Source organism: Fonsecaea multimorphosa, assembly GCF_000836435.1.
Source record: "Fonsecaea multimorphosa CBS 102226 unplaced genomic scaffold supercont1.17, whole genome shotgun sequence".
NCBI classification, from domain to species: Eukaryota; Fungi; Ascomycota; class Eurotiomycetes; order Chaetothyriales; family Herpotrichiellaceae; genus Fonsecaea; species Fonsecaea multimorphosa.
Window position 1 is genome coordinate 448,997 of NW_015971651.1, and position 14,081 is coordinate 463,077.

Below are 14,081 nucleotides of genomic sequence, written 5' to 3' on the forward strand. Positions count from 1 at the left end.
AACAACAACAACAACAACAACAACAACAACAACAACAACAACAACAACAACAACAACAACAACAACAACAACAACAACAACAACAACAACAACAATAACAACAGTAGTAGTAGCAGTAGCAGCAGAGAGCGACCCGACCACCCCTTTCACTTTGGGAAGGCTCTTCCAACTGATCATGACCACCCACTACCATTTTGTGGTAGCGGTCGACTTTGGAACCACATACTCATCTGTGACATTCCACCAGCGGCCCTTCGGCGACGAGCTCAAAGATGTTGCAGACAAGCACCCCAAATTGACTTCTATCAGAAACTATCCTGGAGCACCTGCGTCAAAAATGGGAGATATCTCCGAAACACCTACCGAGCTACTGTATAGTGATGGTCAAACCTTCTACGGATATGACGCTTGGAACAAATGGGGCGGCAACATACACCGCCAGGGAATACTGCTACAATGGTTCAAATTACTGCTCGATGACTCCAAAGATGAAAAAAGACGACAGGAGGCAAAACTAGTGTCGAGTCAGCTGGACAGCCTGAGTCTCACTATTAGTGATGCCATTACCGATTACCTCACCTTTCTGCTCGCACATACCAAATCTGAGCTGCAGCTCTACAATAGATTTTGTGATGATTGCACAGTTCAGCTTGTGCTTACAGTGCCCAACGTATGGAATGCACGTGCCTGCTCCATCATGGCACATGCTATGGAGAATGCTGCCAAAGATCTCTCCTTTGGCCACGAATCAGAAGTATTTCTGGTGTCTGAAGCAGATGCTGCAGCTACGTACTGTTGTGAAAAAGCGTCGGATTTTTTCTTGAACGTGAGTTTCATACATACACTACGAGAGTGAGCGCTACAGTACGTGGGTGGTTGACCAATGGTTGTAGCTGGGCGATGTATTCATGATCGCCGACATTGGGGGAGGGACCTCGGTACAATATGGCCAATCTAACGTCCACCCTATATCTTGCTCATGCTAACATACCGCAGGATTTGATGATCTATAAGGTTACACACCTATATCCTTACCGCTTTGACCCCGTGGTCCCTGGCGATGGTAGGTTGCTGTCCAGTCCGAAGTCACCATAAGTGCGGTCTAATCGTGGATCCTTTCAGGCGCTGTTTGCGGCGCTAGCCACTTGAACAGGGCCCTTATCAGGGAATTGAAGACCAAGATCAAAACCGACCCCCGCTATGGAAACATGAGGGATCATCTTCCCCAAAACTGGACTATCGATGACAGCTTACGTGTGGCGAACCACGACTTCGAGACAGTGAAGAAGGATATCCGCAGTGATTCAGAAGGTGAATACATCAAAGTCCAATTCCTGCCAAAATTGAAAGACGACCCGTTCTCGGTCGATGGCTCCTTCTACGCCGACAGGTGAGGTCTATTGACAAATGGACTTTCACATACTCACAACCTTGGACAGAGAGTTTATCGATAACATCTACCTTCCTCTTTTCAACCAGATCTTGGATTTGATTCAGAGCCAAATGCAAGCAGCTGCGTCAGCAAAAAGCCCCTGCACTGTAGGTCAACCATCGAGCGTCGCTGTCTCGTCGCTCAGATAATCATAGCACCTCGTTCTCATTGGAGGCTTTTCTTTGTCCGACTACTTGCTTGGCTTCCTGCAAGATAACATCCATGGCTGTCATGTGGTGAGAGAACATACAAGGTACGCGAATATGAGCACTCGTTATAATAGATCGCTAATCCAACTACAATGCAGCCAAGATGCAATCTCCAGAGGCGGATGTTTGCGTTACTTGAATCAAATATCTGGCCCAGACGAGATCATGCAAGCCAGCTATGGATTTCTCAGCCAAGAGTTGTGCCGACCTGGGGAGTTCCAAGGTCATAAGCCTGAGAATGCCGTTCAAGAATTTGACGTCGACGACGGCGAATTGTATGCACGTGATTGCATTAGCTACATTGTTCATCGGGTGGGTAGAGTCTCAAAAATTGCATATGCGGCGGCACTAACCGATCTACATAGGGACAGAGAGTACCTGCCCAAGGCAAGACGTTCCCTGAAAAGATCTTCGCACTAGATCGTACCTTCAGGTATCTGAAGCAGGACCTCGCGATCCGCATCGAACTTTTCGAGAACAAATCAGACGACGTTCTGGAAGATCATTTTCACTACAGACATGACAAGAATCTTAGTATGCTCGCGCCTTCCCCCACCCAAATCCGATACCTTCAAATGACGTGCGAGGGGAACTGATCATTGGCAGAGAGCTATTCGCAAGGAGAGATTGAATTTGTCATTCCTGCACGCGACCTGAAGCAACTGGCGACAGAAAAGCACCGCGGAGAGAAACGGTTCTGGAACAAGCGCGATAAGAAGTTTTTCTATAAAATTCGATATGAAGCACGCATCAAGATCTTGGGCAAGAACATCCGGTACGAGCTTTGGGTAGGAGGCTCGTGCAAAGCCTATGGAATTTTGACAGGCCTGTCCAAAGCGGTGGAGACGAGTGAAGTAGAAGACCGACTCGCGTCGCTTGTGATATGAATTTTGCAAGCTCTCAACAAACCATTACTGTCCCGCTGTAAAAGCTGGCTGGAGCTGGACAGATTGGTTCTACCAGGGCGGAACCGTAGCTTTGCCAGAGGCCGCAGGCGCCTCCAGTTTTTTGCAGCCCGGGAATGCGGAATTTTTAATGCTGGTTTAGGATCAAGGACATGTGGACGACCAGTGCGCGGTTCTATTAAAAAAAAACAATGGTTGTCGGCGAACTATGCAGGTGCAGAAGGTCAAGATTCATCGAGAAAATCCCCATGGAACACGAGCACTCATATACATCGCATTAATACCGTAATTCAATTTCCCCCTGTCGACCAGGTAATCATCTACGCCGGCGCCCAGAAGAGGACAATCACGGCAGCTATTTCCACGCACCGAGTCGCGGAGATCTCGTACCTCATGCATGGAGATGTCTTGGATAATCCTGATTTTCACCAGCGGCAGCACAAATAAAGCTCTTGGCAAATCGGAATCGCCCATTGTGGAGAACCATCGCAAATGCCCGGCTAACAGGCATCTTAGATGGGACAGACCATACGCCGAGCAAAACATCAACGGGGTTTTTCTATTCTCCTGGCCCGTGTGGTTGAGGGTGAATCGTTGCCCCTTCCCTTTGAGTGGTCCTGGATACCCGAATACCTGCTTCGCTGCCCAGAGGATTTCTTTGGTCCCCATGTCCGACTCTCCTAATACTTTTTACCCGCCCTGAAAGGGTTTGTCCTTGGGACGGTTTCGCCGCCCCATCTTTATGGATCTCTTAACCCGACACTTTTCGGGTCGTCGGGCGCTGAGAAAGTTTTGATGTTTCCGGTGGATGGAGGCCGTTCCGTTGCTGGCTGACCCCTCTCTCTATTAGGATTGCATACTTTTTTTCATCAGTATCTCGATCTGATACCTTCACGTATGGCCTTGCCTTATCGAAGCTCTTTTGCTCTTTGAACAACAAAACAGTAAAGCATGACAGATGAAGGCTCTGAAAGCAGCATAGACGACAGTCTCGACCTGTTCAAGGGCAAACCTCGCCTGGCTCGATGGAAGCAGTACATTGCCGAGGAAGCGAACTTGGGATGGGCGGATTTGATCCTAATTGTGACGCGTTTCATCTCCGGGTTGGTGGATAGTACAACCTTCAATATCTGAGCTGCTTCGTGAGCATGCGGAGAGGTGAGAACTCCGTGCTGACCGTGGTGAAAAGCCAAACGAGCTTTCGCCAAGCCAAAGGAAATTTGAAAATCTCGAACTGACATATTTCAAAAAAAATTTGCGACCGATACCGTGTCGAAATCGTGCCACCTGTTTTACCCTCATGATGCATAGATAGTATCGCCATGCTTGTATGGTAGGTTTTGAACACATGAGCATTCCTGCGATTGCACCATTCCTAATTCGCAAGCTCTGTAACACCACAGATTGACAGCCTTGTCGAACCTGATACAGGCTCGTCGCCGATCTCGCCTCGCCGTCGCTTCAATGAGGCGGAATAGCCCTACTTTTCACTCCTTCGACGTCATTGAACTTGCAGAAATTGATGGAAACATTGCTGTCGTCATTGTAAACGACAATCATACTCATTTTGGACCTGTGGGCGATGTATATATATCCGTAGATAGGCCCTGAGAACCTCAGGAACTTCAGGTTCCTCAGAGCATCAGAGAATGAATATTTAGCCGATTTGACAACAGACGTCATGTCACCGCTCCACCTGAAGTCTTCCAGAATCGTCCAATAGACGGTGCCCTGATAGCAACGTAACCAAGAGGGCTCGGCGAGCACACTCATTCTATTAGTTCAGCCGCATCCGTGACCCTTAGCTGGTTATCTCTCTCACCTTAGATTTTCCACAATCAAACGCACCAGTACAGTATTTGTCTGATTCCACAACACTATGTTAGTGTTCCAGAAAACCGGACCCTAATATCGCGACTTGCGTAAAGCTGACCAAAAGCTTAGAGGATCCAAAAGGGGCCGAGGTCAGGTTACCTAGGCAGAGCAATGGTACAGTACGTAGACGGTTAATGGGCAGAAGACTGAGCAGCTCCGGAAGTAACCTGAGCCACAGAGGTGCGGCATGAGTGAGGCTGAGCCGAAATTGAGCAGAGCCTAATTTTGCGTCCATACAGTGGCAAGGGGTAGGTGCGGAAGTAGAAATCGTAGTCGGTTAGGTTCCGTCCGTTCATAATTGATATCTCTATACAGTCGTTCCCGAAAGAGCGCTGCCCGTTGCGGACACAAGGGAGTCGAAGGGGAGCGCGAAAGAGAAGAAGGGAGCAGAAAGGAGCGGAAGAAGGAGCGATTCGACTTTCCGAATCTTCGGGGATTAGATATATAAATATAACGTGACACCATTTATATACACTTCTTTCCGCAGCCCAACGGCATTCCCCCTATCGTCCTGCGCTGATTGGGCGGCGACGAGCCTTGTCCTCGCACCAGCAACCGGAGATATCCACGAGGCTGGAGAACATGCCGCAAGATTTTCTTTTCCAGATGAATGAATGTATACCTCGCACCCCGTAGATCCTCTGGACACCCCATCATTCAGGTATTACTCAGAAGGGGAGGAAAGGGGCAAAAGGGATCATCATTCTCGAGGAGGAAAGTGAGCGTGGCTTCAAAATATTGGAAATATGGCTCAACCCGACGGAAACCATGGAGGAGGCCGAAGTCCTCCAGATCTAGAAGACAGACTCGCGTTCTGCACGATGGGCATGTTCATCATTGGTCAGTTTCGCAACCATTTTCCCCATATATAGGAACACACCGGTCTACGGAGTATGGGGGATATACACAAAGTTTGATTTCTCTGGCCGCAGCTGATGCGCTACGATGTCTACAGACAAGATCGAATACCTGGCCAACAACAATACGCAACCGCCACCGCAGGAGAGAATCATCGGCGGCGCAGGCACGTACGCAGCGCTGGGCGCACGCCTCGCAGCCGGCAGCCGCCATGCCAGCTGCGTTGGCTGGATTGTGGACATGGGCTCAGACTTCCCCGCGCAATTCCGGACGCTGATCGAGACGTGGCGCACCGCTTGCATGTTCCGGTTCGACAGTACGCGGCTGACGACTACGGCGTGGAACGGGTACGGGGACAACGAGTTCCGCGCGTTCAAGTACCTCACCTCCAAGCGGCGGCTGGACGAGAACTCCTTGTCGGACGACCAGGTCCAAGCTCGTGCGTTCCATATGGTTTGTTCGCCGACAAGGTGTATGGCGCTTGTGCGTGGCATTTTGGATCGGAGGGGGAGGTTGCGTCGAAGACGTCGTGGCGTTCTTACGGACGGAAATGGAAATGAAGATGCAGATGATGGTGATGATGACGACGACGACGACAGGCCGCTCTTCATCTGGGAACCTATCCCGGATCTATGCACGCCCGAGGAACTCTCGCGGCTGCGCGAAGCAACGCACTGCGTCGACGTGGTGAGTCCCAACGCGGACGAGCTCGCGTCCTTCTTCACCGAGATGCCCGAGTTCTCGACCCGGGAGCGAATGGTCGCGAACCTCCTTGGGCTCGATGCACACAATGGAGAGCAGAAGAAGAAGCCCCTGAGCACGCGTGGCACGACCACGGCGCTGGTGGTCCGAGAAGGCGCGCACGGATGCACCGCGTACGTCGGCAGCACAAAAGGTCTGCATCTCCGGGCGTATCACCAAAGGAAAGAGAAGGTCGTGGATCCTACGGGCGGGGGAAACACTTTTTTGGGAGCGCTGGCTATGGGCATGACGGGACGGACGACCCCTGATGAGGCGGTTCTTCAAGAGCTTGGCCTTCTCAACCATCCCAGCGAGGAGCCTGTGGTTGGCGAAAAAGGGCGGTTCTTGCTCGCACTGCTCCACGCGACAATTGCCGCTGGATATGCCATTGAGCAAGTCGGCATGCCCGCTGTGTCGGCTGAAGACGGCGACTGTTGGAATGGAGAAGCATACCCGGAGCGGTTTCGCCAGTACGTAGACAGAGAGAGGGACTATATACTTGCTCAACTCTCAAGCTCATGCGGCTGAAAACATCGACAAGTGCAATATTATTAGCGCGGGAACCATCTTTTGAAGTCCTTTGTAAGAATCAGTGGTTATTGTCAGTTAAAGACCCATGGAACCTAGTCATTTCTGCAAGGTTGACCTAGTGAGCCCAAGGCATAGCTCGCCTGATGAGCCGTGTCCTGATATGTACAGTTATAGAGTCGTTGCCTCCTTTGCCTTCTTAAGAGCTTCCCACTCTGTGTAATCGAGTCCCCAAGGGGGTGCTTTTTCCTCTTTCACTGTTCTTTTCGCTCTTCAAGTAGCCTTCACATGATCGTGATAATCCAGCCGGATCCGCGCTGCGCCCTAGAGTCGTGCAAAGTATGTACAACCGAGTATTTTCGAGGTCAACAAATCATTGTGGAATTTCGTCGAGGTTCGTTTTGGTTTGGTAAGGTGATTGGGGAGACTGGTAGCGAGCGGCTCATTGGCCCTTCTGCCCCTTTTCGTGCTCGATAATCTGTCTGCTCCAGCTGCAACGCCGTCAGTGTGACTCCTCGATACGTCTTAAAAGTAGCCCCCTCATGGTATCTTCATCGAACACAAGTTTTGATCATTGTCGCACTCCTCACACCACCCAGACCTCCTCTTCCACATCCACACCCAACAACCACCTCCTGCGTGTTTGGGATCAACTTACTACCGACTCGGAAAAAACACATCCTTCGATGGCATCTTCGTCCTGACCTCCCTCTCCGCCGAGACCCTCCAAGCAAGTCCCGCGCACGCCGCAATCACCACGCCCATGACCAACGTGTTGGTCCGCCAGTTGTGAGGTTGTGCGTACCAACCGCCGGCGGGGGACCAGACGTGCTTCGGGTACGCGACTTTGCCGCCTCCGCCCATCGTTGTTGCGAAGTCGGTGAGAATTGATAGGGAGGTTGAGGAAGGGAAGGCGAATTGAGACTGTGGATGAGCTTGGAGAATGTACTCGGTACGGAAGACCTCGAGGATGATTCAATTGAGGTGCAGTTTGAAAGAGCGACGGTGATTGGCTGCTGGGAGCTCGAGCTCGGCACACTTTCCACTCTAGATCTATGAAGGTACCTACTCGCTAGGTAACTCGTATTACTCCCCCTCTTGCTCATCGTGCACTATCTTCCATCTACAACTTGACCACTATTTTACTTGCAGACACTCCCTGTTTCAACCTGTCGATCCCGGTTTGGATGCTGTCCAGACCTTCACCGATGACATTCGCACGGGGCGCTGGTTGGTACTGGCCGCTCGCCAATGCTGCTGGGAGGAAGTCTTTCCAGAGAGCCTTGCCGACATCTGTACCCGGGACCAGTGCTGCCAGCACTGACGTTGCATTAGTGACCTTTCATAAGCTGTCTTGTATATGCCTTACTTTGTTTGGCGGTGACATCCTTGGGCAGCTCTGCTGGTGGCTGCCCCGCTGTGGCGATGAGCCCACCCCCAATTCGTGAGAGGATCTCAGCAACCTTGCGAGTGCTTTCTTCTGTACCAAATGCTTGAGTCTTTGTTAGTTGTCTTTGAGCATTAAATTTGATCCCCATCAACGCTTACCATCGAACGCTCCGATCACGTTGGAACTCTGCAGTCTGGTCGCCAATTTCTCCACAATATCATCGTCCGCGTGATCGAATATAGCCGATGCCCCCAAGGACTTGCAGTGCTCGAAGTTCCTGGGAGATGCCGTTGCGATGACGTCGACCCCGGACGCTGCGGCAAGCTGGATGACTGCACTGCCTACACTCGAACTGCCGCTCCAAACTAGGAGGGTCTGGCCAGTCTTCTCGTGGCTGTTCTGGGGTAAATGCACCCCCAGAAATCCATCCTGATATAGCCCTCCGACAGCGGTGGAGAAGGCAAGCGGTATCACGGCAGCGTCCTCGTAACTCAGACTTTGTGGGATAGGAGCCGCGGCATGTGCTTGGATGACGGTATACGTTTGAAAAGCCCACTGCTCTGGTTTCCCGGTGATAAGCCCCAAGGCGTGCGCTGTGACACGCGTTCCAGGCTCGAATCCGGTCACTCCTTCACCTACTTCAACCACCTCTCCAGCGATGTCGTGCCCCAGGATTGCGGGCCATTGCTGAATGAACAGGCCCAAATCTTGCATTATATGATCAATCGGGTTTATTCCAACGGCATGGTTTTTGACCAGGATCTCTCCTGCACCGGGCTTTCCAACGCTGGCTGCTCCCACTCGGAGCCGCTGTCGTGGTCCGTCGAGGAATGCCGCGTTGTTGTCGAGCGACATTTTCAATATCCGCGCTTTTGAACCAAGATAAAACAGACCGACAGATTTTGTGCTGGAGAGACGGGCAGCGGTAGTCGTCAAAACTGCAGCCTTGATGGACTATTGACTCGTGCCTGGGTGCCAAGCCACTAATTCGATGGCACCGAAGTGCAATCCTCCCGCAGAAGCGTCTCCCCTCTCCTTCAGGTGTGCTTCGATTTCTGTAGGACTCAAATGGATGGGAGATAGCTAATGCACAGGATCCACTCACATTTCCCTCCGTCTGTTCGCTATGGCTGTCTCCTCATGCAGAGGCTCCAGCAAGGAGAGTTACCTGGTGGGGAGATGATCTAATCTGGGAAATGGTGTGGGAACTGCAACCCGCAGTCAACGGTGGCATAAAGGTCCAAGAAAGTGTTTGTACAGAAGACTTTCTAGCTCCGATTTTGGTCAACCTCCTAAAGTAGGCTGGGCTTCAGAAATCGAAGAACCTCATCGGTGACGAGCCTTCCTGGATGTACTGATCAAGGATGCCCTGCGAAAGCTTGATAAGCAACCACAAAAAAACATGAAAGGGAGAAGCCAGAACTCACCCAGTCAACCATGTCTGAATCGCTAAAGATCACATCTAGGAACTCCTGAGACGCAGAATCTTGGGGTCCTGAATGTCCACTGTCGAAAAGGAGGGTTGACGGGTCGTTCGGAGGCAAGGGCTCGCCTCCTGGTCTGCTTTCGTTCGTGCTTGAGGTGCTCACGCAGTCCAAGCTTACCTGCGACAACGGCTGAACTATGTCGTTGCGTGCAACGTGATTTCCATTCGATTCTTTCTGCTTTTGGGAGCCTGGCCTGGGGATCTTTGAGAGCATGATTCCAAGAATGTTTGATGCTCGCCTAGCATCTGACGATACTGACTTTCGTGATTTCCAAATTTCATGGCAGCCTTTCAGTGCGTCGTATTTCATCCTTTGGGCGTCCAGGTGTAGGGCTGACGGGGCACTTGTATTAGACTGTCGGTGAGATTCGTACAAATCAAGACAAGTGACCATAGCTGCAAGCAGAAAATCATGGTGCGCGAGATTCGACGTCGTCCATTGACCATTCTGCAACTGACCTCCGGGCTGGGTTGCTTGGTGAAACTCAGCTTGATACTGCAACATTTGAAGGCTTGCAGTGACGCAGACATTTCGGGAATATTCAAAGGCAGGGTTCACCCTGTCATGACTCAAATACCTCCTGTGAAGGATCATCATGGCCTTCTGATACACCAGCTCCAGGTTGAGCCGGTGCATTATCGTGTGAATCTCGTCTGTGACGGAAGAACTAAGTGGCTTCCATTCAAGGCTCGGCGGTATTTCAGCGCGAATCTTAAGGAGCTCGTCATCGAGTCTCAGGACATCCGCATAGGCCGGAACTCTTGGTGAAACAGCCTGCCGCGCCACTTTTCTGAACGCCTGCGCCAGGCGGCCTTTGTAACAGTAGTAAAGCATCGGCGTTGGGTCTGTGAGCGGTCGCGACGGTGGAATTGCCGTGGAAGATTCATCAAAGTCTTCATCGAACAGGTTGCCGGGAGGCTTAGTGTCACAATCTTCCTCGTGGATGATGGCTGGGAGTCCCGCTTGGAAGGAAAGAAGCAGTTCAAAGGTCTGCGCGGCAGAGAATACTCTCCGTCGCATTTCTCCTTCGAATGGCGAAATGTGAGCGAGATGACTCGGGTCTCGGTGGTATCCCATCCTCAAGGCAAGGCGGGCTGCTACGCCCATTAGCAACCAGGGCTCAGTCTCAGAGTCACCCTGTACAAAGAACCTGGCGATAGCATAAAGCAGCGTAGCTTCGACGCTATAGGGTCGCGCCTTCTGATAATGTCCAGCTACCATGGCTCGACCCGCGTTCGTCAAGAATAGATCCGAGGCTTCACTTAGCGAGCCAAAGAAACCTATCTCCTCGGGTCGTGCCATGCGAGAGCCTAGATGGATACACGAAAACAGCATCGATATCCAAAGGAAAGAAACCGATGAGGGATTGTTCCAGAATGATTCATACTGCCAGACATCAGCGACCTCTTATCACCCCAAGTAATGGCGGTGTGGTCGGATCTACCTCTCGTAAGAATTTCCGCTTGTGTATGAATGCTGTGACGGTAAGCCAAGCTCCCAGGTCAGCTCCATGAGGAGGACTTACGAATGTGGAGAAAACGCGCATTGAATTGTAGCGAGAGTAGTTTGTTCACCACCGGTCTAGGAGGCATAGAATTGCAAACCTCGGCCAAGGTCATTGGCTGTAAATTGGAGAGGATGATATCAGGGTCGTCCCTGTAGGTTGAGAAGCCCCCGTCCTCTGTGTCATCTGGTTCGGGGGCAAGACATTCCTGGATATCTTTGATCTGTGCATGGTAAGGGTGACGACGCGGCTAAGAGCAACGAGAGGCAAACGAACGTTTTCTAAGATTGCAGCCCAATGAGTAGCCCCAAGGTATTTGGTTTCAGCACCTCTGATATCGAGATGACCATGCGGTGGCGGATCTGGCGTCATCAGAGAAGTGTCGGCCGCTGAGGGTGCTGTAGCTGTGTCGGGGTGTGCGCTCGTCGACGTTGCTTGCTGGCTGCTCTCAGATGGAGGCGTGGCCTGGCCACGCTGGCCGTTTGTGCTCTGATTAACCTGCATCAACATCGTCACCATTTCCTCGAGCTTCTGCAGCCGAGACTGGGCCTTGGAGATATTATCCCCGTCATCAAGACTGCCACTGTGGTCGGGAGCAGAAGCGTCAGAAGTTTGCCATGGGAGGTTATTGGATTGATGCTTGCGTTTGGCCGCTTGGCCCGACCGTCTAGGGGCATTGGGCTTCGCGATCCGGAAGACAGACTGGTATTGCGTTAAATCAGGCATGTTTCGAGTCTTTAGCTCAAGACTTAGATCAATCGCCAATATCAATCAGGTGGCAGTCGCAAAGGGTGAAATTTGAGAGCGCTGAGGGCGGTGGTTGATGTATGTGCATATGTGGTGTTAATGGGGGGCCGTAGTCTACGGAGGAGTCGAAACTCAACTAGTGTACTCCCGATAGTCTCCTTCTTCTCGCTACAACTTGAGTTAGGGCTCATCAATTCAAGGGAGCAAGATTTTGCGTATATTCTTGGTCACAGAAGAAGTCCTTGTGATTAGATATTGCTAAAGGAGTGTCTATGAACCCGTCAAACACAGAACGCCAGTCGCTGATGCAATAAGAAGACAGAAACGCCAATCGCTATGCAACTCAATTAACAAGATCCGTCATCTATTATATCTCTTCCACTTCCATCGCCCATCCCTCACTCATTTACAACTTTTGAGCAACAAAGGTAGGATCACAAACGATCTCGCCGACCTCACTGGGGGTCTCCAGGGTCCAAGCGCCCTTGTCGGCGTCGGAGAAGGTGATGTCTCTGTTCTCGCCTCTGAGGACGATCAGGGGGTTACCATAGAGATCGAGGATTTGGCAGCGGTAAGCCTGATCCTCGACCAACGACCCGACTGAGAGCTCGACGGTTTCGAAGGGACCGCTGGTGGCGACAGGAGCCGACTCGGCGCGGTATCCAGCCGGGAGGGCTGTCTGCGAGCCAGTCTCGGTGGATTGGCTTTCAAGAATGACACGCAAGTTGAGCTCATCAGAGGCGGGGTCGATCTTCACGAAGGCAGGGTCGCAAACGACCTCGCTGACATAGCTGGCTTCGCGGAAGGTCCAGGCCCCCTTGTCGGCGTCAGAGAAGGTGGTGTCGATGTTTGCGCCGCGTGTGGCCACGATAGGGTTGCCGTAGTTGTCAAGCGCCTGGCAACGAAGCTCCTTGTTCTGGACATCCTCCCCGAGGCGGATCTCGATCGAATTGAAGGGGCCACTGATGGCTGGGGTCGCCATGTCTCTGACAGTGGATTCGAGGGGGGTCACCTGGGCGCCAGTTTCACCTCCATCGCTGAGGGCGACGGCGACCTTGTCGTCATAGTAACGACGGCTGTGAGGAGCAGCAAGTGCGCCGGAAGCGGCAAGAAGAGAAAGAACGATGGCCTTGGAATGCATTTTAGGATATGTTATTTTGCGTTGAAAGCTTTTGGACTTTAGGAGTTTTCTTATTGGATGCTGAAAGAGAATGTAGAGCAGGTGGTCCCAAAGAACAAAGGAAAGAAAGAAAAGGAAGAAGTAAGGAAAGATTGTAAGTTGGTTGGTTGTTGCTTGTGTGTGTTGTATAATGGGGGAGCAGATTCGTCGTGACCGGCAGGAATACATGGCGTCTTTATACCCATTCCACCACACCGTTCACTCTCTAAGGACAGTATGGTCTATTCCGCACATACGATGTAGACGGTGCACGGCAGGACCAGTATCCACCGAGTGTATTACACACCCGTCCTAGTCGTCCTAATCGAGAAGTGCGCATATACTGCGCCCGGTAAGGGGCAGCGTGACAAAGCGCTCGCCAAGGCGACTATACCCATTGGCTTGATGGCGGAATGGATATTGCCATGCCCGGTACCACCAGAAGGAGCCCGAATCACCCAATACCGTGCAACGGGAAGGACCAAATCGCTGTTAGCCAAGAGTGGTCACCGCTCAAGGTTTTCCACCCCGTCCGTCTTGGCTTCTGGAAGTGCTTACTATTTCAAACTCCCAATAATAGACAGATAATAATCAAAAGGCCAAGAAAGCATACAAGCCTGGTGGGTGCCAAGACTTCCCGCCCGCAGAGTATGGCCAGCTGAGCGGTCGAGTGCTACGCCGGATTGCGAATCAATAGACGGTCAGAAATGAAAGCGGAGTGGGGAAGGAAGGGCAGGGAAGGAAGGCGACCTTTTACCAAAGACGAGCGAGGAGGCTTGGCTCCACCTTTCGTCCATACCCCCAGACACGATCTCAGCGATGCAACACCAGCTCATGGTTGGTTGGAGTAATAGTGTTCCCTTTTCAGGACTCTGCTTTTCTCTTCTTTTGGATTGCTTCCATGGAAATCTCCTGGCAAAGTGGCTATTGCTCCATTCCAAATCGTAAGATTTGTCTGCTTCACCACCATACATTTTTGTGCAGCTGACTCCAGTCTTCGAATTGCATCGCTTATGTCCCCGTCAAAACATCCTTGTTCATTCTTTCTTCAGCCTCTTGCACCGTCATTGTTTTCCCGCAAAGTAAGCAACCTGGCATACTGTTCGGTGAAGCCGGTTTTGATGTATCTCTGGATGTTGCCCTCGGCCGATAAGGTGACATGCTCAATCTTGCGCCTCAAGGCATTACTCGACTTAGCAGTGACTCGTTCCTCTGATCGGCTTGACCTTTTCGTCGATGCCTGTTT

At 51.5% G+C, this 14,081-nt stretch overlaps 6 protein-coding genes across 6 annotated transcripts; 3 read left to right on the forward strand and 3 right to left on the reverse strand.

Annotated features, from left to right (window-relative positions):
- Nucleotides 1-175: 175 nt before the first annotated feature.
- Z520_08067 (uncharacterized protein) lies at nucleotides 176-1,394 on the forward strand (the record flags this gene model as incomplete). Its single annotated transcript, XM_016778564.1, has 4 exons — nucleotides 176-826; nucleotides 894-938; nucleotides 997-1,063; nucleotides 1,123-1,394. The coding sequence occupies 4 exons, from the start codon at nucleotides 176-178 to the stop codon at nucleotides 1,392-1,394; spliced, it is 1,035 nt and encodes a 344-aa protein (XP_016630412.1).
- A 412-nt stretch (nucleotides 1,395-1,806) lies between these two features.
- Z520_08068 (uncharacterized protein) lies at nucleotides 1,807-2,528 on the forward strand (the record flags this gene model as incomplete). Its single annotated transcript, XM_016778565.1, has 3 exons — nucleotides 1,807-1,953; nucleotides 2,007-2,175; nucleotides 2,248-2,528. 3 exons carry the CDS (start codon nucleotides 1,807-1,809, stop codon nucleotides 2,526-2,528), a joined length of 597 nt encoding a protein of 198 aa, XP_016630413.1.
- Nucleotides 2,529-5,167: 2,639 nt separating this feature from the next.
- Z520_08069 (uncharacterized protein) lies at nucleotides 5,168-6,548 on the forward strand (the record flags this gene model as incomplete). The annotated part of the gene is made up of 2 exons (XM_016778566.1): nucleotides 5,168-5,261; nucleotides 5,377-6,548. The coding sequence occupies 2 exons, from the start codon at nucleotides 5,168-5,170 to the stop codon at nucleotides 6,546-6,548; spliced, it is 1,266 nt and encodes a 421-aa protein (XP_016630414.1).
- Nucleotides 6,549-7,671: 1,123 nt separating this feature from the next.
- Nucleotides 7,672-8,793, reverse strand: Z520_08070 (uncharacterized protein; the record flags this gene model as incomplete). The annotated part of the gene is made up of 3 exons (XM_016778567.1): nucleotides 7,672-7,868; nucleotides 7,918-8,040; nucleotides 8,097-8,793. The coding sequence occupies 3 exons, from the start codon at nucleotides 8,791-8,793 to the stop codon at nucleotides 7,672-7,674; spliced, it is 1,017 nt and encodes a 338-aa protein (XP_016630415.1).
- Nucleotides 8,794-9,247: 454 nt separating this feature from the next.
- Z520_08071 (uncharacterized protein) lies at nucleotides 9,248-11,655 on the reverse strand (the record flags this gene model as incomplete). The annotated part of the gene is made up of 5 exons (XM_016778568.1): nucleotides 9,248-9,307; nucleotides 9,366-10,811; nucleotides 10,870-10,901; nucleotides 10,951-11,152; nucleotides 11,206-11,655. The coding sequence occupies 5 exons, from the start codon at nucleotides 11,653-11,655 to the stop codon at nucleotides 9,248-9,250; spliced, it is 2,190 nt and encodes a 729-aa protein (XP_016630416.1).
- A 427-nt stretch (nucleotides 11,656-12,082) lies between these two features.
- On the reverse strand, nucleotides 12,083-12,817 carry Z520_08072 (uncharacterized protein; the record flags this gene model as incomplete). The annotated part of the gene is made up of 1 exon (XM_016778569.1): nucleotides 12,083-12,817. One exon carries the CDS (start codon nucleotides 12,815-12,817, stop codon nucleotides 12,083-12,085), a length of 735 nt encoding a protein of 244 aa, XP_016630417.1.
- Between the last annotated feature and the right edge of the window lie 1,264 nt (nucleotides 12,818-14,081).